At 48.0% G+C, this 21,715-nt stretch overlaps 1 protein-coding gene across 1 annotated transcript; it reads left to right on the forward strand.

Annotated features, from left to right (window-relative positions):
* Nucleotides 1-6,008: 6,008 nt before the first annotated feature.
* LOC311125678 (uncharacterized protein) lies at nt 6,009-21,706 on the forward strand (the record flags this gene model as incomplete). Its single annotated transcript, XM_084199706.1, has 4 exons — nt 6,009-6,217; nt 6,745-6,926; nt 16,851-17,026; nt 20,606-21,706. Coding segments are annotated over exons 1-4 (1,662 nt in total), but the record flags the coding sequence as incomplete, so codon positions are not given.
* Between the last annotated feature and the right edge of the window lie 9 nt (nt 21,707-21,715).

The raw sequence follows: 21,715 nt of genomic DNA on the forward strand, positions 1-21,715 counted from the left end.
TGAAACGGGACAAAACAAAGGCTACAAAACAAGGCCATACAAAGAACAGCTGTCAGATGGTAATAATAGCCACTATCATATCGCTATCTGACAGATAGCTAGAGGCTAGAGCTGACCTGGCTGTGGTAGCTACTAGCTAGCGTAGCTTATTCAATCACCTCAGTCGAGAGGGGATGAAACATTAGCTAACGTTACATGGCAGTTACACTACTAGCTCAGCACTGCGAATAAACACTATTATTTTTTAAATTATTTTTTTACTGTTAAGTTAAACAGCAGTTACCTTGCCAGCTACATCAGTCAACTAAAGAGTAGCCAGTTTCAGTTCTGCTACCTTTTACAACTCGGTGAAAGTTGCAACCCTGTTTAGTATTGATTTTCTTATTGTGAAGGTAGAAGATGCTCTCTCTCTTTCTCATCTCCCTCTCTCGCTTTCTCGCTCATCTTTTCTGTCTCTCTGTTGATTTGAAGGGAAAGCGTCCCACATATTTACTGCAGAACCAAACAACAGACTGGATGTGGTTGGAACTCTCTGCTCCGGTATTTACTGCAGAACCAACCAACAGACTGGATGTGGTTGGACCTCTCGTGGAGGTCTACATTACATTTTGGTCATTTAGCAGACACTCTATTTTAGGGCTACTGACAGTCAGTGATACATCGCCTATTAAGGAAGCTGTAAAGCTTTACCAGGGGATATCTGGTTATTTATATTATAGGCTAGGCTATTTATCTTACATTGAAATGTATGTAAATCATGCTTTCATCTGTGCTTTGATGCGTTGTTGTTTATCAGTAGATAATGTGGTCTGCCATTCTGTTGAGTTAGATCAACATGGTCCTATTGAGGTCGATCAACATGGTCAGTTAGCGGTAGGTAGCCTAGCGGTTAAGAGCCATGGGTTGCTGGTTCGAATCCCAGAGCTAACTAAGTGAAAAATCTGTCATTGTGCCCTTGAGCAAGGCACTTAACCCTAATTGCTCCTGTAAGATGCTCTGGTTAAGAGCATCTGCTAAATGACACACATGTAAATGTAAACACGGTCCTTTTGAGTTAGATCAGCGGTTCCCAAACTAGGGGTCGCCTGATATGAAAATGGGGCCTTGGGAGAATTTCCAAAATCCTGGGGGGAAAAAATATATCTATTATAATATCATCTTTGTATCATTGTAATGTGGTTAACTTAAAAAATCTAGAATGTAAAATTCAACCAGAGAGCGCCCTTAGATCATGGGAAAAGGCCACACTTGACCGTTGCACTTGAGTCATTCCCACGGTGAATGGCTAGGTCCGCTACGCTATGAAACCACACACTATTGCAGAGACTTTGATATTACCGGCCGCAATTGATATGGTGAAAACAATGTGTGGGGAGGCAGAGGCACAGAAACTCACATCAATACCTTTGTCAGATAACCCTGTTAAACAAAGAATGGATGCTAATGCTAGTAATCAAGAGGGAACTGAACGCAAGCATGCAGGGGAAATACAAAAACATTCTACAAATGAGTGACCGAATCAGTGGATTTTAGGGAATGAATTCTTATTGGAGAGTCTTTCAAAAGAGAACCATGCCCCCTTCCCTCGGCTGTGCATGTTTCTAACAGAAAACAGCATCGGTAAGTGTCCCACACGAGTGATGACTGCTCACCTCCAACACTGGGAAGAGCACTTTGGGACCTACTTCCCAATCCGTTTGACTGTGATCCTGGCTCAGTTGTCATGCCAGGAAGTGAAATGGAACAGCTGATCGAGCTGCATTCACGGGTCACTACGGAGGAGTTTTGGTTCTTGACTCAAAGGGAATAAATACCCTGCTGTCTCCCTCCTGAGCATTAATGGCGCGTTCAAAACAACTGGGAACTCAGAATTGGGAAATCTCCGACTTCGGTGTGTTCAAGACAACTGGGAACTCAGAATTGGGAAATCTCCGACTTCGGTGTGTTCAAGACAACTGGGAACTCAGAATTGGGAAATCTCTGACTTCGGTGTGTTCAAGACAACTGAAGACAACTTTTGAACGGTCATCCAACTCGGGACTCTTTCTAGAGCTCCGACTTGAAGATCACTGACATCATTATTTGACCTCGTATTTTTCAGACTTCCCAGTTGTCTTGAAGGCACCATAAATCTCATGGTACCCTTCGCCAGCACATATCTGTGTGAAGCTGGATTCAGTGCTCTCGTCTGCATTCAAACCAAATATCGATCCAGGTTGGATTTGACAGCAGAGAGGAGGTGTGCACTGTCGACCACGCCCCCCAACTTTGAGAAGCTCCAATGCCACATGCATCAAGCCACACCCATCTCATTAGTGGTGATGAGAAAAGAGACATTATGTCAGACTCATTGGCAATTGACTGTCATAGCCCCACATTAAAAGTATGTGATGGTGAGTTGAGAAGACAATCAGAAATACTGTTAGAATGTTTTTCAATTGACTGCCATAGCCCCAAATAAAAAAAAGTGAACATTGGCTGTTAATGACATAATTTTTTTCACATGATTGGGGTCGCGAGAATTTTCAGATATCAAAATGGGGTCGTGGGCCAAAAAAGTGTGGGAACCCCTGAGTTAGATCAACATGGTCCTCCTATTCAGTGCTGCTGAACTCAGTTAGCTGCTGTTGCATGAAATGGAAGACGGGCCCATATTCATAGAACGTCTCAAAATAGGAGTGCTGATCTGGGATCAGGTCCATTCTGTCCATGTAATCTTGTTTATTATGTTGTAAAAGGCGAAGATTTTTGAATACCGGCTCATGCCAGGGACTCACCTGGGATTGAACCAGTCTATGTGTGTAAGACCTCTGAACACACACACACACACACACACACACACACACACACACACACACACACACACACACACACACACACACAGAGGCTGAATCTTTAATGGTCAATTAACTGATCCCTGACAGAATTAGCCCTCTGTTTCAGGAGCACAGTACACTGCTGGGCTCACATAATCACGATCTCTCCTCTTACCCTCTCTGGCTGCCTCTCACTTACACACGCAAGCACACACGGTCCTCCCCTGACATCAGCCATGTTTCCATTGATTAGCTAGTGGTGTTGTGTCCTGGTCGGCTGGTGACATCATCAAGGAGGGATCTGAGAGCCTAAAGCCTTAGCTGCTATCCATCCATCCATGTATCCATGAAGAGTCAGCAGGAGAGGAGAGGAGAGGCTAGCTAAGAGCATTTACCCACTGCTGCCCAGCCCTGTCCTACCCCACCCTACCCTACCCCGTCCAACCCTACCCCACCCTGCCCCACCCCGTCTAACCCCATCCTACCCTACCCCACCCTGCCCTACCCCGTCTAACCCTACCCCACCCCGTCCAACCCTACCCTACCCCACCCCGTCCTGCCCTACCCCGTCCAACCCTACCCCACCCTGCCCTACCCCGTCCAACCCTACCCCACCCTGCCCTAACCCGTCCAACCCTACCCCACCCTGCCCTTCCCCGTCCAACCCTACCCTACCCCGTCCAACCCTACCCCACCCTGTCCTACCCTACCCCGTCTAACCCTACCCTACCCCATCCTACCCTACCCACCCCGCCCTACCCCGTCCAACCCTACCCCACCCCACCCTTCCCGTCCAACCCTACCCCACCCCGCCCTGCCCCGTCCAACCCTACCCCACCCTGCCCTACCCCGTCTAACCCTACCCCATCCTACCCTACCCCGTCCAACCCTACCCCACCCTGCCCTACCCCGTCTAACCCTACCCCATCCTACCCTACCCCGTCCAACCCTACCCCACCCCGCCCTGCCCTGTCCAACCCTACCCCACCCTGCCCTGTCCAACCCTACCCCACCCCACCCCACCCTGCCCCGTCCAACCCTACCCCACCCTGCCCTACCCCGTCCAACCCTACCCCGTCCAACCCTGCCCCGTCCAACCCTACCCCGTCCAACCCTACCCCACCCTGCCCCGTCCAATCCCACCCCACCCTGCCCTACCCTACCCCACCCTGCCCTACCCCGTCCAACCCTACCCCACCCCGTCCAACCCTACCCCACCCCGCCCTGCCCTGTCCAACCCTACCCCACCCTGCCCTGTCCAACCCTACCCCACCCTGCCCTGTCCAACCCTACCCCACCCTGCCCTGTCCAACCCTACCCCACCCCACCCTGCCCCGTCCAACCCTACCCCACCCTGCCCTACCCCGTCCAACCGTACCCCATCCTGCCCTGCCCCGTCTAACCCTACCCTACCCTACCCTGCCCTGCCCCGTCCAACCCAACCCAACCCTACACCACCCTGCACTACCCCGTCCAACCCTACCCAACCCTGCCCTACTCCACCCCGACCTGCCCTGGCTGTTGTTTAGCTGTGTTTTTGTAGCTCATATGTGTTGGTAGAGTTTGTAAAACTAACAGCATAGGCTACCTTTTTGATCAACATTTAATTGAGAAGGTTTTTGGGAAAGCCTTTCCATCTACCAGAAGACTGTTTTCATTAGCATCAATGCTAACAGCTACACATAGTAGTAGACGTGTCCACTGCACACACAGACGGAGGTATTCTCAATACCCCACCCTACCTTCACCACCCGCCTCTGTCTCTCTCTGAGTGGCTAGCATAATTTACCCACTCTGGCCCCGCCCTGCCTGTCTCTCTCTGAGTGGCTAGCATAATTTACCCACTCTGGCCCCGCCCTGCCTGTCTCTCTCTGAGTGGCTAGCATAATTTACCCACTCTGGCCCCGCCCTGCCTGTCTCTCTCTGAGTGGCTAGCATAATTTACCCACTCTGGCCCCGCCCTGCCTGTCTCTCTCTGAGTGGCTAGCATAATTTACCCACTCTGGCCCCGCCCTGCCTGTCTCTCTACTGTGATCTTTCACGTACACATTCTCTACCACTCTAGAATTAATCAGAGGAGATAGATGAGTTCTATACTAGTTTCTCTCTCTCTCTCTCTCTCTCTCTCTCTCTCTCTCTCTCCTGCTTTCTCTCTAACCCTGACGTTGTGACAGACAGACTGCCTGGCCAGATGAGATGGCATTCAGCTCTAGCTCCTATAAACCTGAACCCATATCGTTTCCCTTTCCCTGCTTATCTTCCGCTCATTAACTTCTGACTGTCTGGTGTGTGGTTCCTCTAGTGGCAGGTTTCTGACAGCACATTATGTCTCATCGCTCTTTCATCCCATGGAAGACCCTTATTATCGTCAAAATATTTGATGCAGGCTCATTCAACATTTTAATTGAGAAGGTTTTTGGGAAAGCCTTTTCCATCTACCAGATGACTGTTTTTCATTAGCATCAGTGCTAACAGCTGCACTGCACACACAGATGGAGGTATTCTCAATACCCCACCCTGCCCTACCCCACCCCACCCAACCCTACCCCACCCTGCCCTACCCCACCCTACCCCACCCCGCCCTACCCTACCCTGCCCTACCCTACCCTGCCCTACCCCACCCTACCCTACCCCACCCCGCCCTACCCACCCTGCCCTACCCCACCCCGCCCTACCCACCCTGCCCTACCCTACCCCACCCCGCCCTACCCCACCCCGCCCTACCCCACCCCGCCCTACCCACCCTGCCCTACCCCACCCTACCCTACCCCACCCCGCCCTACCCTACCCCGCCCTACCCCACCCTGCCCTACCCCACCCTGCCCTACCCCACCCCACCCTACCCTGCCCTACCCCACCCTGCCCTACCCCACCCCACCCTACCCTACCCCACCCTGCCCTACCCCACCCCACCCTACCCTACCCTACCCCACCCTGCCCTACCCCACCCTGCCCTACCCCACCCTGCCCTACCCCACCCTGCCCTACCTCACCCTGCCCTACCTCACCCTGCCCTACCTCACCCTACCCTACCCCACCCTGCCCTACCCCACCCTACCCTACCCCACCCTACCTTTCCCACCCGCCTCTGTCTCTCTCTGTAATCCAATTTATTTTAATTTCAACATTGTAGTGTATCCAGAAGTATTTTAAAATGTCATTGCGTAAATCACCCACCCATCTCCCCTCTCTCTAGGCATGGTGTTGGTGTGTTTTGAGGGGGACATTGACGGCTACATCAACCTGTTGGCGTACCCGTGCGTGGAGAGCGAGAGTCTGGACCACGAGGAAGTACCGGAGAGGGACCAACCCCGGAGGAAACACTCCAGACGCAGCCTCCACCGCTCCACCTCAGAGGTGAAGGAGGAGAGGCCACCGCAGGAGAGCGACAGCACTGAGAAGTGAGTAGGACCAGGGTTCTTTGTTCTTATGAAAGGCTGGAATAATGTAGGTTGGCTAACTAGAGTGTATGCATTGTCTAAAGTTTGCGGGAAGCTAAGCACATTCTCACATCAAATTCCGTTTTTATAAATGCCAACTTTTGCGTGTGAACAGGCGCACGCATGTTTTGGTGTATATTTTCTACATATGCATTGTTTCTAAATGAGGCCCCTGGAGCTCCAGATCCACACTGACATGTTGTGGTGCTGTAGTTAACCTGTTTGTTAACCTGCGGTCTCTCTCTCTTGTGTTAACCCTGTTGTCCTATGTGTTTTGTTGACCCCCCCCCCCCCTAGTCTCCAGGAGCTCAAGAGTCCTCGTCTTGAGTTACAGATCCACAGTAACGCGTTGTGGTGCTCTGTTCTGTGTTTGTATTTAACCTGTGTTGTCTGTCTGTCTGTCTGTCTGTTAAATAAGTTGGACATGTTTAGTGTCCTGGGGTGCATTATTTGACCTATGTGTTTTGTTGTCCCCCCCCCCCCCCTAGTCTCCAGGAGCTCAAGAGTCCTCGTCTTGAGCTCCAGATCTACAGTGATGTTCCCTTCCAGATGCTGGATAATAACAGCGGCCTGGTCTCAGAGAAGATCAGCCACAACCCCTGGAGCCTCCGTTGCCACAGGCAGCAGCTCACCCGCATGAGATCAGAGTCCAAGGACAGGAAGCTCTACAGTATCCCCTTTAACATCAACCTGTCTGGCTGTCTACCCATCTATTGATCTATCAGTGCCTTGGTCATATCTGCTGGGTTCTTAGTTAGTGTAGTAACATAAAATCCGACGGCCATTTGGAAGCACGTTTATACTTATGCGGTCCTAATGGGTCAAAGGTCAGGAACAGGATGCACCGTTGATCAATGCTGCTGATAGTGAGGTGGTGTGTTCCTTATTGATCATCACCACGGACCTCATGTTGAGGTGTCTGGTACCGACTGACTGAGTCAACCAATCAATGAGGATCCATCAGTCTCCTGTTTCCATGTTGTTGCCTAACCAGATAGAGAGACGGGGTTAGACAGGGTTAGACGGGGTTAGACAGGGTTAGACGGGGTTAGACAGAGTTAGACGGGGTTAGACAGAGTTAGACGGGGTTAGACAGAGTTAGACCGGGTTAGACCGGGTTAGACGGGGTTAGACGGGGTTAGACGGGGTTAGACGGGGTTAGACGGGGTTAGGCGGGGTTAGACGGGGTTAGACGGGGTTAGACGGGGTTAGACCGGGTTAGACGGGGTTAGACGGGGTTAGACAGGGTTAGACCGGGTTAGACCGGGTTAGACGGGGTTAGACGGGGTTAGACGGGGTTAGACAGGGTTAGACCGGGTTAGACCGGGTTAGACCGGGTTAGACCGGGTTAGACGGGGTTAGACGGGGTTAGACGGGGTTAGACGGGGTTAGACGGGGTTAGACGGGGTTAGACGGGGTTAGACCGGGTTAGACGGGGTTAGACGGGGTTAGACGGGGTTAGACAGGGTTAGACAGGGTTAGACAGGGTTAGACAGGGTTAGACCGGGTTAGATGGGAAATAAACACAGGGGAAATGCTAACTGGGTCAAGTTAAACACTGTCCATGATTAGTTACCTGGAACTGAGGCTGATGTTTTTCCCTCATTCGATTCGTTAATTCAGTTCTCTATTCACACATACCCTAACCAGACAGTGTGAGAGGGTTAAGGAGAAGGATGGATACATAGAAGGATGAACAGAGAGGGAAAGGAGAAGGATGGATACATAGAAGGATGAACAGAGGGAAAGGAGAAGGATGGATACATAGAAGGATGAACAGAGAGGGAAAGGAGAAGGATGGATACATAGAAGGATGAACAGAGAGGGAAAGGAGAAGGATGGATACATAGAAGGATGAACAGAGGGAAAGGAGAAGGATGGATACATAGAAGGATGAACAGAGGGAAAGGAGAAGGATGGATACATAGAAGGATGAACAGAGGGAAAGGAGAAGGATGGATACATAGAAGGATGAACAGAGAGGGAAAGGAGAAGGATGGATACATAGAAGGATGAACAGAGAGGGAAAGGAGAAGGATGGATACATGGAAGGATGAACAGAGGGAAAGGAGAAGGATGGATACATAGAAGGATGAACAGAGGGAAAGGAGAAGGATGGATACATAGAAGGATGAACAGAGGGAAAGTGCTAACGGGGGGAGTTGACCAAATGACCAGGTCAAGTTTAAAACAAACACCATCTATCTGACTCCATTACCTGAACAAAGGCGTTGGTCAGGAGCAGCGTTGCAACACTGCTGTCATAACACTGACAGACCCTGGAGTGCTCCGATGCTCTGACCAGTCAGAGTAGGCCGTGGGAAAAGACAGGGGCCCGGACCAACCTAGGCTCCGTCCCAGATGGTGCGTTATTCTCTATATGGTGAAACAGGGTGCCATTTTTGAAATACAGCCTGGAGTTGAGGTGCTGCCGAGATGTGGAATTCACGCCAGGGCTGTCCTCGAGAGCTGCACCCCTTCTTTCCCAACGGTCAAAGTAGTGTCAGGTTCTTCACTGACCGTATAAACACTGACCACCACCGCCACAGGAACCAAATATTATCAGAAGAAATAACATGTTGTACTTGTCGACCGCAGGGTTGGGAACAGGATGGGGGTGTCCTCGACTTTAGTCTCTGGGGGGTGTCCCTAACGGCACCTTAGTCCCTATACGGTGCACTACTTTTGACCAGAGCTCTATGGGCCCTGGTCAAAAGTAGTGCACTGTGTAGGGAATAGGGTGCCATTTTAGAAGTGTCCTGTGTCTCCGATGGCCTGCGAAGTGGGTGGTTTGATTGTTTAGGCTCTTAGAACAAGTTCACTGTGTACCTGACTGTCTGTCCTTTTGTTTGAAATTCTTAGCTGACGTGAGCCCCGGAGCCCCCCCATGTTAAAGGAGAAAACACTGTCCTGAGTCTCTCTCACATCTACATCTGCAGCAGAAACCCGAGACGACGGGGGCAGATTAGAGTTTCCACTGTGCTCACACATTCTTCTTGCTCTGTTTTAGCTTTTTGCACACTGAGAGGAAAAAGAGATTAAATGGATGTTTTACTGAGACTTCACTCCTGCATTTGAAACGGTTTCATTTGGGTTCAAACGCTATGAACCCTAAAATAATATATTCTTTCAGGCCTCAAAAGTGGTTGAATGTCCATGTCTTACCACGCCATCTGTTTTGTCGATCCAGCTGTAGGCCTGTGTCCCAATCACGAATGATTACTATGACGACACGTATGCCTGGGGTTTAAAGAATGCTGGAAGTTTCTAGAAGAGAACAAGGTACCACAGAGTAGCACAAGGCTGTGATATAGGTGTAGTGGAAGACTGTTGGCTGTAAGGCTGTGATATAGGTGTAGTGGAAGACTGTTGGCTGTAAGGCTGTGATATAGGTGTAGTGGAAGACTGTTGGCTGTAAGGCTGTGATATAGGTGTAGTGGAAGACTGTTGGCTGTGATATAGGTGTAGTGGAAGACTGTTGGCTGTAAGGCTGTGATATAGGTGTAGTGGAAGACTGTTGGCTGTGATATAGGTGTAGTGGAAGACTGTTGGCTGTAAGGCTGTGATATAGGTGTAGTGGAAGACTGTTGGCTGTAAGGCTGTGATATAGGTGTAGTGGAAGACTGTTGGCTGTGATATAGGTGTAGTGGAAGACTGTTGGCTGTAAGGCTGTGATATAGGTGTGGTGGAAGACTGTTGGCTGTAAGGCTGTGATATAGGTGTAGTGGAAGACTGTTGGCTGTAAGGCTGTGATATAGGTGTAGTGGAAGACTGTTGGCTGTAAGGCTGTGATATAGGTGTAGTGGAAGACTGTTGGCTGTAAGGCTGTGATATAGGTGTAGTGGAAGACTTGGCTGTGATATAGGTGTAGTGGAAGACTGTTGGCTGTGATATAGGTGTAGTGGAAGACTTGGCTGTGATATAGGTGTAGTGGAAGACTGTTGGCTGTAAGGCTGTGATATAGGTGTAGTGGAAGACTGTTGGCTGTAAGGCTGTGATATAGGTGTAGTGGAAGACTGTTGGCTGTAAGGCTGTGATGTAGGTGTAGTGGAAGACTGTTGGCTGTAAGGCTGTGATATTGGTGTAGTGGAAGACTGTTGGCTGTAAGGCTGTGATATAGGTGTAGTGGAAGACTGTTGGCTGTGATATAGGTGTAGTGGAAGACTGTTGGCTGTAAGGCTGTGATATAGGTGTAGTGGAAGACTGTTGGCTGTAAGGCTGTGATATAGGTGTAGTGGAAGACTGTTGGCTGTAAGGCTGTGATATAGGTGTAGTGGAAGACTTGGCTGTGATATAGGTGTAGTGGAAGACTGTTGGCTGTAAGGCTGTGATATAGGTGTAGTGGAAGACTGTTGGCTGTAAGGCTGTGATATAGGTGTAGTGGAAGACTTGGCTGTGATATAAGTGTAGTGGAAGACTGTTGGCTGTAAGGCTGTGATATAGGTGTAGTGGAAGACTGTTGGCTGTAAGGCTGTGATATAGGTGTAGTGGAAGACTGTTGGCTGTAAGGCTGTGATATTGGTGTAGTGGAAGACTGTTGGCTGTAAGGCTGTGATATAGGTGTAGTGGAAGACTGTTGGCTGTAAGGCTGTGATATAGGTGTAGTGGAAGACTTGGCTGTGATATAGGTGTAGTGGAAGACTGTTGGCTGTAAGGCTGTGATATAGGTGTAGAGGAAGACTGTTGGCTGTAAGGCTGTGATATAGGTGTAGTGGAAGACTGTTGGCTGTAAGGCTGTGATATAGGTGTAGTGGAAGACTGTTGGCTGTAAGGCTGTGATATAAGTGTAGTGGAAGACTGTTGGCTGTGATATAGGTGTAGTGGAAGACTGTTGGCTGTGATATAGGTGTGGTGGAAGACTGTTGGCTGTAAGGCTGTGATATAGGTGTAGTGGAAGACTGTTGGCTGTAAGGCTGTGATATAGGTGAAGATAGATCAACTATTCTAATACTCCTTTTCTTTACTTCTCGAATTTAGATGGCAGCGGGGGTTATATGGGTGTTATGAGTCTCTAGTATTTAGATGGCAGCGGGGGTTATATGGGTGTTATGAGTCTATAGTATTTAGATGGCAGCGGGGGTTATATGAGTGTTATGAGTCTAGTATTTAGATGGCAGCGGGGGTTATATGGGTGTTATGAGTCTATAGTATTTAGATGGCAGCGGGGGTTATATGGGTGTTATGAGTCTATAGTATTTAGATGGCAGCGGGGGTTATATGGGTGTTATGAGTCTATAGTATTTAGATGGCAGCGGGGGTTATATGGGTGTTATGAGTCTCTAGTATTTAGATGGCAGCGGGGGTTATATGGGTGTTATGAGTCTATAGTATTTAGCTGGCAGCGGGGGTTATATGAGTGTTATGAGTCTAGTATTTAGATGGCAGCGGGGGTTATGGGTGTTATGAGTCTATAGTATTTAGATGGCAGCGGGGGTTATATGGGTGTTATGAGTCTCTAGTATTTAGATGGCAGCGGGGGTTATATGGGTGTTATGAGTCTCTAGTATTTAGATGGCAGCGGGGGTTATATGGGTGTTATGAGTCTATAGTATTTAGATGGCAGCGGGGGTTATATGGGTGTTATGAGTCTATAGTATTTAGATGGCAGCGGGGGTTATGGGTGTTATGAGTCTATAGTATTTAGATGGCAGCGGGGGTTATATGGGTGTTATGAGTCTCTAGTATTTAGATGGCAGCGGGGGTTATATGGGTGTTATGAGTCTCTAGTATTTAGATGGCAGCGGGGGTTATATGGGTGTTATGAGTCTATAGTATTTAGATGGCAGCGGGGGTTATATGGGTGTTATGAGTCTATAGTATTTAGATGGCAGCGGGGGTTATATGGGTGTTATGAGTCTATAGTATTTAGATGGCAGCGGGGGTTATATGGGTGTTATGAGTCTCTAGTATTTAGATGGCAGCGGGGGTTATATGGGTGTTATGAGTCTATAGTATTTAGATGGCAGCGGGGGTTATATGGGTGTTATGAGTCTATAGTATTTAGATGGCAGCGGGGGTTATGGGTGTTATGAGTCTATAGTATTTAGATGGCAGCGGGGGTTATATGGGTGTTATGAGTCTCTAGTATTTAGATGGCAGCGGGGGTTATATGGGTGTTATGAGTCTCTAGTATTTAGATGGCAGCGGGGGTTATATGGGTGTTATGAGTCTATAGTATTTAGATGGCAGCGGGGGTTATATGGGTGTTATGAGTCTATAGTATTTAGATGGCAGCGGGGGTTATATGGGTGTTATGAGTCTATAGTATTTAGATGGCAGCGGGGGTTATATGGGTGTTATGAGTCTAGTATTTAGATGGCAGCGGGGGTTATATGGGTGTTATGAGTCTCTAGTATTTAGATGGCAGCGGGGGTTATATGGGTGTTATGAGTATAGTATTTAGATGGCAGCGGGGGTTATATGGGTGTTATGAGTCTATAGTATTTAGATGGCAGCGGGGGTTATATGGGTGTTATGAGTCTCTAGTATTTAGATGGCAGCGGGGGTTATATGGGTGTTATGAGTCTATAGTATTTAGATGGCAGCGGGGGTTATATGGGTGTTATGAGTCTCTAGTATTTAGATGGCAGCGGGGGTTATATGGGTGTTATGAGTCTATAGTATTTAGATGGCAGCGGGGGTTATATGGGTGTTATGAGTCTATAGTATTTAGATGGCAGCGGGGGTTATATGGGTGTTATGAGTCTCTAGTATTTAGATGGCAGCGGGGGTTATATGGGTGTTATGAGTCTATAGTATTTAGCTGGCAGAGGGGGTTATATGGGTGTTATGAGTCTCTAGTATTTAGATGGCAGCGGGGGTTATATGGGGGTTATGAGTCTAGTATTTAGATGGCAGCGGGGGTTATATGGGGGTTATGAGTCTATAGTATTTAGCTGGCAGCGGGGGTTATATGTGTGTTATGAGTCTATAGTATTTAGATGGCAGCGGGGGTTATATGGGTGTTATGAGTCTATAGTATTTAGATGGCAGCGGGGGTTATATGGGTGTTATGAGTCTATAGTATTTAGCTGGCAGCGGGGGTTATATGGGTGTTATGAGTCTATAGTATTTAGATGGCAGCGGGGGTTATATGGGTGTTATGAGTCTATAGTATTTAGATGGCAGCGGGGGTTATATGGGTGTTATGAGTCTATAGTATTTAGATGGCAGCGGGGGTTATATGGGTGTTATGAGTCTATAGTATTTAGATGGCAGCGGGGGTTATATGGGTGTTATGAGTCTATAGTATTTAGATGGCAGCGGGGGTTATATGGGTGTTATGAGTCTATAGTATTTAGATGGCAGCGGGGGTTATATGGGTGTTATGAGTCTATAGTATTTAGCTGGCAGCGGGGGTTATATGGGTGTTATGAGTCTCTAGTATTCAGATGGCAGCGGGGGTTATATGGGTGTTATGAGTCTATAGTATTTAGATGGCAGCGGGGGTTATATGAGTGTTATGAGTCTAGTATTTAGATGACAGCGGGGGTTATATGGGGGTTCTGATTCTATAGTATTTAGCTGGCAGCGGGGGTTATATGTGTGTTATGAGTCTATAGTATTTAGATGGCAGCGGGGGTTATATGGGTGTTATGAGTCTATAGTATTTAGATGGCAGCGGGGGTTATATGGGTGTTATGAGTCTATAGTATTTAGCTGGCAGCGGGGGTTATATGGGTGTTATGAGTCTATAGTATTTAGATGGCAGCGGGGGTTATATGGGTGTTATGAGTCTATAGTATTTAGATGGCAGCGGGGGTTATATGGGTGTTATGAGTCTATAGTATTTAGATGGCAGCGGGGGTTATATGGGTGTTATGAGTCTATAGTATTTAGATGGCAGCGGGGGTTATATGGGTGTTATGAGTCTATAGTATTTAGATGGCAGCGGGGGTTATATGGGTGTTATGAGTCTATAGTATTTAGATGGCAGCGGGGGTTATATGGGTGTTATGAGTCTATAGTATTTAGATGGCAGCGGGGGTTATATGGGTGTTATGAGTCTCTAGTATTTAGATGGCAGCGGGGGTTATATGGGTGTTATGAGTCTATAGTATTTAGATGGCAGCGGGGGTTATATGAGTGTTATGAGTCTAGTATTTAGATGGCAGCGGGGGTTATATGGGTGTTATGAGTCTCTAGTATTCAGATGGCAGCGGGGGTTATATGGGTGTTATGAGTCTATAGTATTTAGATGGCAGCGGGGGTTATATGAGTGTTATGAGTCTAGTATTTAGATGGCAGCGGGGGTTATATGAGTGTTATGAGTCTAGTATTTAGATGGCAGCGGGGGTTATATGGGTGTTATGAGTCTCTAGTATTCAGATGGCAGCGGGGGTTATATGGGTGTTATGAGTCTATAGTATTTAGATGGCAGCGGGGGTTATATGAGTGTTATGAGTCTAGTATTTAGATGGCAGCGGGGGTTATATGGGTGTTATGAGTCTCTAGTATTTAGATGGCAGCGGGGGTTATATGGGTGTTATGAGTCTATAGTATTTAGATGGCAGCGGGGGTTATATGAGTGTTATGAGTCTAGTATTTAGATGGCAGCGGGGGTTATATGGGTGTTATGAGTCTCTAGTATTCAGATGGCAGCGGGGGTTATATGGGTGTTATGAATCTATAGTATTTAGATGGCAGCGGGGGTTATATGGGTGTTATGAGTCTATAGTATTTAGATGGCAGCGGGGGTTATATGGGTGTTATGAGTCTATAGTATTTAGATGGCAGCGGGGGTTATATGAGTGTTATGAGTCTAGTATTTAGATGGCAGCGGGGGTTATATGAGTGTTATGAGTCTAGTATTTAGATGGCAGCGGGGGTTATATGGGTGTTATGAGTCTCTAGTATTCAGATGGCAGCGGGGGTTATATGGGTGTTATGAGTCTATAGTATTTAGATGGCAGCGGGGGTTATATGAGTGTTATGAGTCTAGTATTTAGATGGCAGCGGGGGTTATATGGGTGTTATGAGTCTCTAGTATTTAGATGGCAGCGGGGGTTATATGGGTGTTATGAGTCTATAGTATTTAGATGGCAGCGGGGGTTATATGAGTGTTATGAGTCTAGTATTTAGATGGCAGCGGGGGTTATATGGGTGTTATGAGTCTCTAGTATTCAGATGGCAGCGGGGGTTATATGGGTGTTATGAATCTATAGTATTTAGATGGCAGCGGGGGTTATATGGGTGTTATGAGTCTATAGTATTTAGATGGCAGCGGGGGTTATATGGGTGTTATGAGTCTATAGTATTTAGATGGCAGCGGGGGTTATATGGGTGTTATGAGTCTATAGTATTTAGATGGCAGCGGGGGTTATATGAGTGTTATGAGTCTAGTATTTAGATGGCAGCGGGGGTTATATGGGTGTTATGAGTCTATAGTATTTAGATGGCAGCGGGGGTTATATGAGTGTTATGAGTCTAGTATTTAGATGGCAGCGGGGGTTATATGGGTGTTATGAGTCTCTAGTATTTAGATGGCAGCGGGGGTTATATGGGTGTTATGAGTCTATAGTATTTAGATGGCAGCGGGGGTTATATGGGTGTTATGAGTCTATAGTATTTAGATGGCAGCGGGGGTTATATGGGTGTTATGAGTCTATAGTATTTAGATGGCAGCGGGGGTTATATGGGTGTTATGAGTCTATAGTATTTAGATGGCAGCGGGGGTTATATGGGTGTTATGAGTCTCTAGTATTTAGATGGCAGCGGGGGTTATATGGGTGTTATGAGTCTATAGTATTTAGATGGCTGCGGGGGTTATATGGGTGTTATGAGTCTATAGTATTTAGATGGCAGCGGGGGTTATATGGGTGTTATGAGTCTATAGTATTTAGCTCATCTACACATCAAAGTGCCAGCTACTCCACTCTCAGGGGGATGCCAGCCGGGTATTTGTTGCTTCTTTATTTGCCTCAACTCCAATTCTTCCCATGTTCTCTCCACTGGCTCTCTTCTGTACACCTAAATATGACAGATTAAGGACTTCACTTGCATTGTCAAACTTCACACTCAGAAGGGGAATCCAGCCAGGGGATAGTGTTGATTGCTCTGTTATTTGGCTCAACTCCACTCCCTCCGTCTCCTTCCCGCTCTTATTAGCTGCTGTGTGTAAGTAGTCTCCCTGTTGTGTATAGCTAAATATCACTGGCAATACTTTAGTTATGCATCTACAGGCCCGTTATACAGGGTGTTTGAGTCAGTAAGCTATGAACACAGGAATGTGAACCTATGATGGGCTATGCTATGCTTTGTCATACCAACTAAACTATTACTAGAGTACTATTCAATCAAATTAAGTGAGACTATGACTTAATTTTTAAGCTGACACCTCCCCCTGTGTAACTGGTGGGATCTGAACCCCGGTCTCCCACTCAAGAAACCAAGATCTTAACCCTTTTAAGAGCAAGAGGAATTTGCCTCCTGGACCGAGGGTGACACTGATCTTAAGTCGCAGTCACGCGAGTGTGAGTCCCGACTCACCTCCGCTACAATTGGAAGAGAGAGCATTTCCTTGAGTGACTTTTACTGTTTAGCTAATACCTTACTTCGAAGAGAGCGTTGTCTCCTTGACCTTAACCCCTCCCAGAGTTTCTGCTCCTGGAGAACGTGGTTCACCACTTCAGCTACCCGTGCATCCTGGACCTGAAGATGGGCACACGTCAGCACGGGGACGATGCCTCGGAGGAGAAGGCTGCCAGGCAGATGAAGAAGTGTGAACAGAGCACCTCCGCCACCCTGGGGGTACGTGTCTGTGGGATGCAGGTGAGTCCAGGGGTTTTCTATGTCTTTTTAAACTTTAATTCACCTGAAAGTGTAAAGCTCTCTTTTGCAAAGGAGACCTAGCCAAGACAACAGCAAGCATGCCAGCATACAGTGCCTTTGGAAAGTATTCAGACCCCTTTACTTTTTCCACATTTTGTTACGTTACAGCCTTATTCTAAAATTGATTAAATTGTTTTTTCCCCTCATCAATCTACACACAATACCCCATAATGACGAAGCAAAAACAGGTTTTTAGAAATATCAAATTTACATAAGTATTCAGACCCTTTACTCAGTACTTTGTTGAAGCAACTTTGGCAGCGATTACAGCCTCAAGTCTTCTTGGGTATGACGGTAAAAGCTTGGCACACCTGTATTTGGGGAGTTTCTCCCATTCTTCTCTGCAGATCCTCTCAAGCTCTGTCAGGTTGGATGGAGAGCGTCACTGCACAGCTATTTTCAGGTCTCTCCAGAGATGTTAGATCGGGTTCAAGTCCGGGCTCTGGCTGGGCCACTCAAGGACATTCAGAGACTTGTCCCGAAGCCACTCCTGCGTTGTCTTGGCTGTGTGCTTAGAGTCGTTGTCCTGTTGGAAGGTGAACCTTCACCCCAGTCTGAGGTCCTGAGCGCTCTGGAGCAGGTTTTCATCAAGGATCTCTCTGTACTTTGCTCCATTCATCTTTGAATCGATCCTGACTAGTCTCCCAGTCCCTGCTGCTGAAAAACATCCCCACAGCATGATGCTGCCACCACCATGCTTCACCGTAGGGATGCCAGGTTTCCTCCAGACGTGACACTTGGCATTCAGGCCAAAGAGTTAATTCTTGTTTTCATCAGACCAGAGAATCTTGTTTCTCATGGTCTGAGAGTCCTTTAGGTGCCTTTTGGCAAACTCCAAGCGGGCTGTTATGTGCCTTTTACTGAGGAGTGGCTTCCATCTGGCCACTCTACCATAAAGGCCTGATTGGTGGAGTGCTGCAGAGATGGTTGTCTTTCTGGAAGGTTCTCCCATCTCCACAGAGGAACTCTAGAGCTCTGTCAGAATGACCATCAGATTCTTGGTCACCTCACTGACCAAGGCCCTTCTCCCCTGATTGCTCAGTTTGGCCGGGCGGCCATCTCTAGGAAGAATCTTGGTGGTTCCAAACTTCTTCCATTTAAGAATGATGGAGGCCACTGTGTTCTTGGGGACCTTCAATGCTGCAGAAATATTTTGGTACCCTTCCCCAGATCTGTGCATCGACACAATCCTGTCTCGGCGCTCTACGGACAATTCCTTCAACCTCATGGCTTGGTTTTTGCTCTGACATGCACTGTCAACTGTGGGACCTTATATAGACAGGTGTGTGCCTTTTCAAATCATGTCCAATCAATTGAATTTACCACAAGTGGACTTCAATCAAGTTATAGAAACATCAAGGATGATCAATGGAAACAGGATGCACCTGAGCTCAATTTCGAGTCTCATAGCAAAAGGTCTGAATACTTAAGCAAATAAGGTATTTCTGTTTTTTATTTGTTATAAATTCCCAAAAACTTTCTCAAAACCTGTTTTCGCTTTGTCAATATGGGGTATTGTGTGTAGATTGCTGAGAAAAAAATATATTTAATCCATTTTAGAATAAGGCTGTAGCGTAACAAAATATGGGAAAGGTCAAGGGGTCTGAATACTTTCCGAAGGAGCTGTAGGCTACCACTTAGAATGCATGCCCAATGCAGTGCTTCGTTCTACATTGTTTGCTAGTTTGGGTATCAGTAAGGATGGCTTACACAGTAGCTACAGCTCCGTAGATCCCTTACTCCGTAGATCCCTTACTCCCTAGATCCCTTACTCCGTAGATCCCTTACTCCCTAGATCCCTTACTCCGTAGATCCCTTACTCCGTAGATCCCTTACTCCGTAGATCCCTTACGCCGTAGATCCCTTACTCCGTAGATCCCTTACTCCGTAGATCCCTTACTCCGTAGATCCCTTACTCCGTAGATCCCTTACTCCGTATCTCTTCATATTGATTCTACTAACACCTGGGCTGACACAGAGATCCCACAACAGGAAGCCGAGCAGGACAGGAGGGATACTGAGTATCCTATCAAGTTAGAAACAAGAGACAACTGGGACATACTGCACTTTATTGCCCATTCGGTTGGAACTGAATTTCACCTTCCTCCTTGATCCCAACACCCCCAGACACACACACACACACACACACACACACACACACACACACACCACGAATTCCAGAGGGATGGACGGCGTGATTGTCTGTTCACAATGTAGCGCCTGTAACACTAGCAGGGACAATGGCCCCCAGCATTGATCCCAACGTCCAGCTTCAGAAGGCCTCCTCTCCTCCTCCATTTGTATGGTTTTGTTCTCTCTCTCTCCCCCATAAATCAGAATGACTCACCATGTTCTGTTGTGTTTTTCTGTCCCCCCCTCTGTGTTCTGTTTTAATGGTACAGGTCTAACCTCTGTACTCTCTGTCTGCATCCCAAATGGCACCCTATTCCCTCCGTAGTGCACTACCCCTATGTGCCCTGGTCAAAAGTAGTGCACTTTGTAGGGAATAGGGTGTCATTTGGGACGGAGCCTCTGTGTGTTGTGTAGTACCGGGTGTAACCTCTTATCTCTGTGTTTTATGGTCCAGGTATATCCTCTTATCTCTGTGTTCTATGGTCCAGGTATATCCTCTTATCTCTGTGTTTTATGGTCCAGGTATATCCTCTTATCTCTGTGTTCTATGGTCCAGGTATATCCTCTTATCTCTGTGTTCTATGGTCCAGGTATATCCTCTTATCTCTGTGTTCTATGGTCCAGGTATATCCTCTTATCTCTGTGTTTTATGGTCCAGGTATATCCTCTTATCTCTGTGTTTTATGGTCCAGGTATATCCTCTTATCTCTGTGTTCTATGGTCCAGGTATATCCTCTTATCTCTGTGTTTTATGGTCCAGGTATATCCTCTTATCTCTGTGTTTTATGGTCCAGGTATATCCTCTTATCTCTGTGTTCTATGATCCAGGTATATCCTCTTATCTCTGTGTTTTATGGTCCAGGTATATCCTCTTATCTCTGTGTTCTATGGTCCAGGTATATCCTCTTATCTCTGTGTTCTATGGTCCAGGTATATCCTCTTATCTCTGTGTTCTATGGTCTAGGTATATCCTCTTATCTCTGTGTTTTATGGTCCAGGTATATCCTCTTATCTCTGTGTTTTATGGTCCAGGTATATCCTCTTATCTCTGTGCTCTATGGTCCAGGTATATCCTCTTATCTCTGTGTTCTATGATCCAGGTGTATCCTCTTATCTCTGTGTTCTTTGGTCCAGGTGTAACCTCACATCTGTGGTTCTATGGTCCAGGTGTAACCTGTTTCTCTGTGGTTCTATGGTCCAGGTGTAACCTCTGTTCTCTCTGTGGTTCTATGGTCCAGGTGTAACCTCTGTTCTCTCTGTGGTTCTATGGTCCAGGTGTAACCTCTGTTCTCTCTGTGGTTCTATGGTCCAGGTGTAACCTCTGTTCTCTCTGTGGTTCTATGGTCCAGGTGTAACCTCTGTTCTCTCTGTGGTTCTATGGTCCAGGTGTACCAGATGGACACGGGCCACTATCTGTGCAGGAACAAGTACTACGGCCGCAGCCTGTCCATCGAGGGCTTCCGCCATGCCCTCTACCAGTTCATGCACAACGGGACGTCGCTCAGGAAGGATCTGTTTGAGCCCATGCTGTGTAAGCTACGCAGCCTGAAGGCCGTTCTTGAGAGACAGACCACCTACCGTTTCTACTCCTCCTCCCTGCTCATCATCTATGAGGGGAAGGAGCCTGAGCTGGCCCACGTCTGGCAGAAAGCACCACAGGAAACCTGGCAGCAGAAAGCATCACCACCACAGGCCCCGGCAGAGCCCTGGGAAAACCAGAAACCACCAGCACCACAGCCAGCAGCTGAGGTGCCCTCAGAGAAGGAGGTGGTGGTCAACCCAGGGGTAGGAATCCAAGGTGTCCAAGGACTGGGGTTAGGAGTGAGGCTCCAAGGTGTCCAAGGACCGGGGTTAGGAGTGAGGCTCCAAGGTGTCCAAGGACCGGGGTTAGGAGTGAGGCTCCAAGGTGTCCAAGGACCGGGGTTAGGAGTGAGGCTCCAAGGTGTCCAAGGACCGGGGTTAGGAGTGGGGCTCCAAGGTGTCCAAGGACCGGGGTTAGGAGTGAGGCTCCAAGGTGTCCAAGGACCGGGGTTAGGAGTGAGGCTCCAAGGTGTCCAAGGACCGGGGTTAGGAGTGGGGCTCCAAGGTGTCCAAGGACCGGGGTTAGGAGTGAGGCTCCAAGGTGTCCAAGGACCGGGGTTAGGAGTGAGGCTCCAAGGTGTCCAAGGACCGGGGTTAGGAGTGAGGCTCCAAGGTGTCCAAGGACCGGGGTTAGGAGTGAGGCTCCAAGGTGTCCAAGGACCGGGGTTAGGAGTGGGGCTCCAAGGTGTCCAAGGACCGGGGTTAGGAGTGAGGCTCCAAGGTGTCCAAGGACCGGGGTTAGGAGTGGGGCTCCAAGGTGGAGTCCTCCAAGGGGCCCATGGACCGGGGTTAGGTGTGGGGCTCCAAGGTGGAGTCCTCCAAGGTGTCCAAGGACTGGGGTTAGGAGTGGGGCTCCAAGGTGGAGTCCTCCAAGGTGTCCAAGGACCGGGGTTAGGAGTGGGGCTCCAAGGTGTC

The sequence above is a fragment of the Coregonus lavaretus genome, assembly GCF_964263955.1.
Source record: "Coregonus lavaretus genome assembly, contig: HAP1_SCAFFOLD_7087, whole genome shotgun sequence".
Taxonomy (NCBI): Eukaryota; Metazoa; Chordata; class Actinopteri; order Salmoniformes; family Salmonidae; genus Coregonus; species Coregonus lavaretus.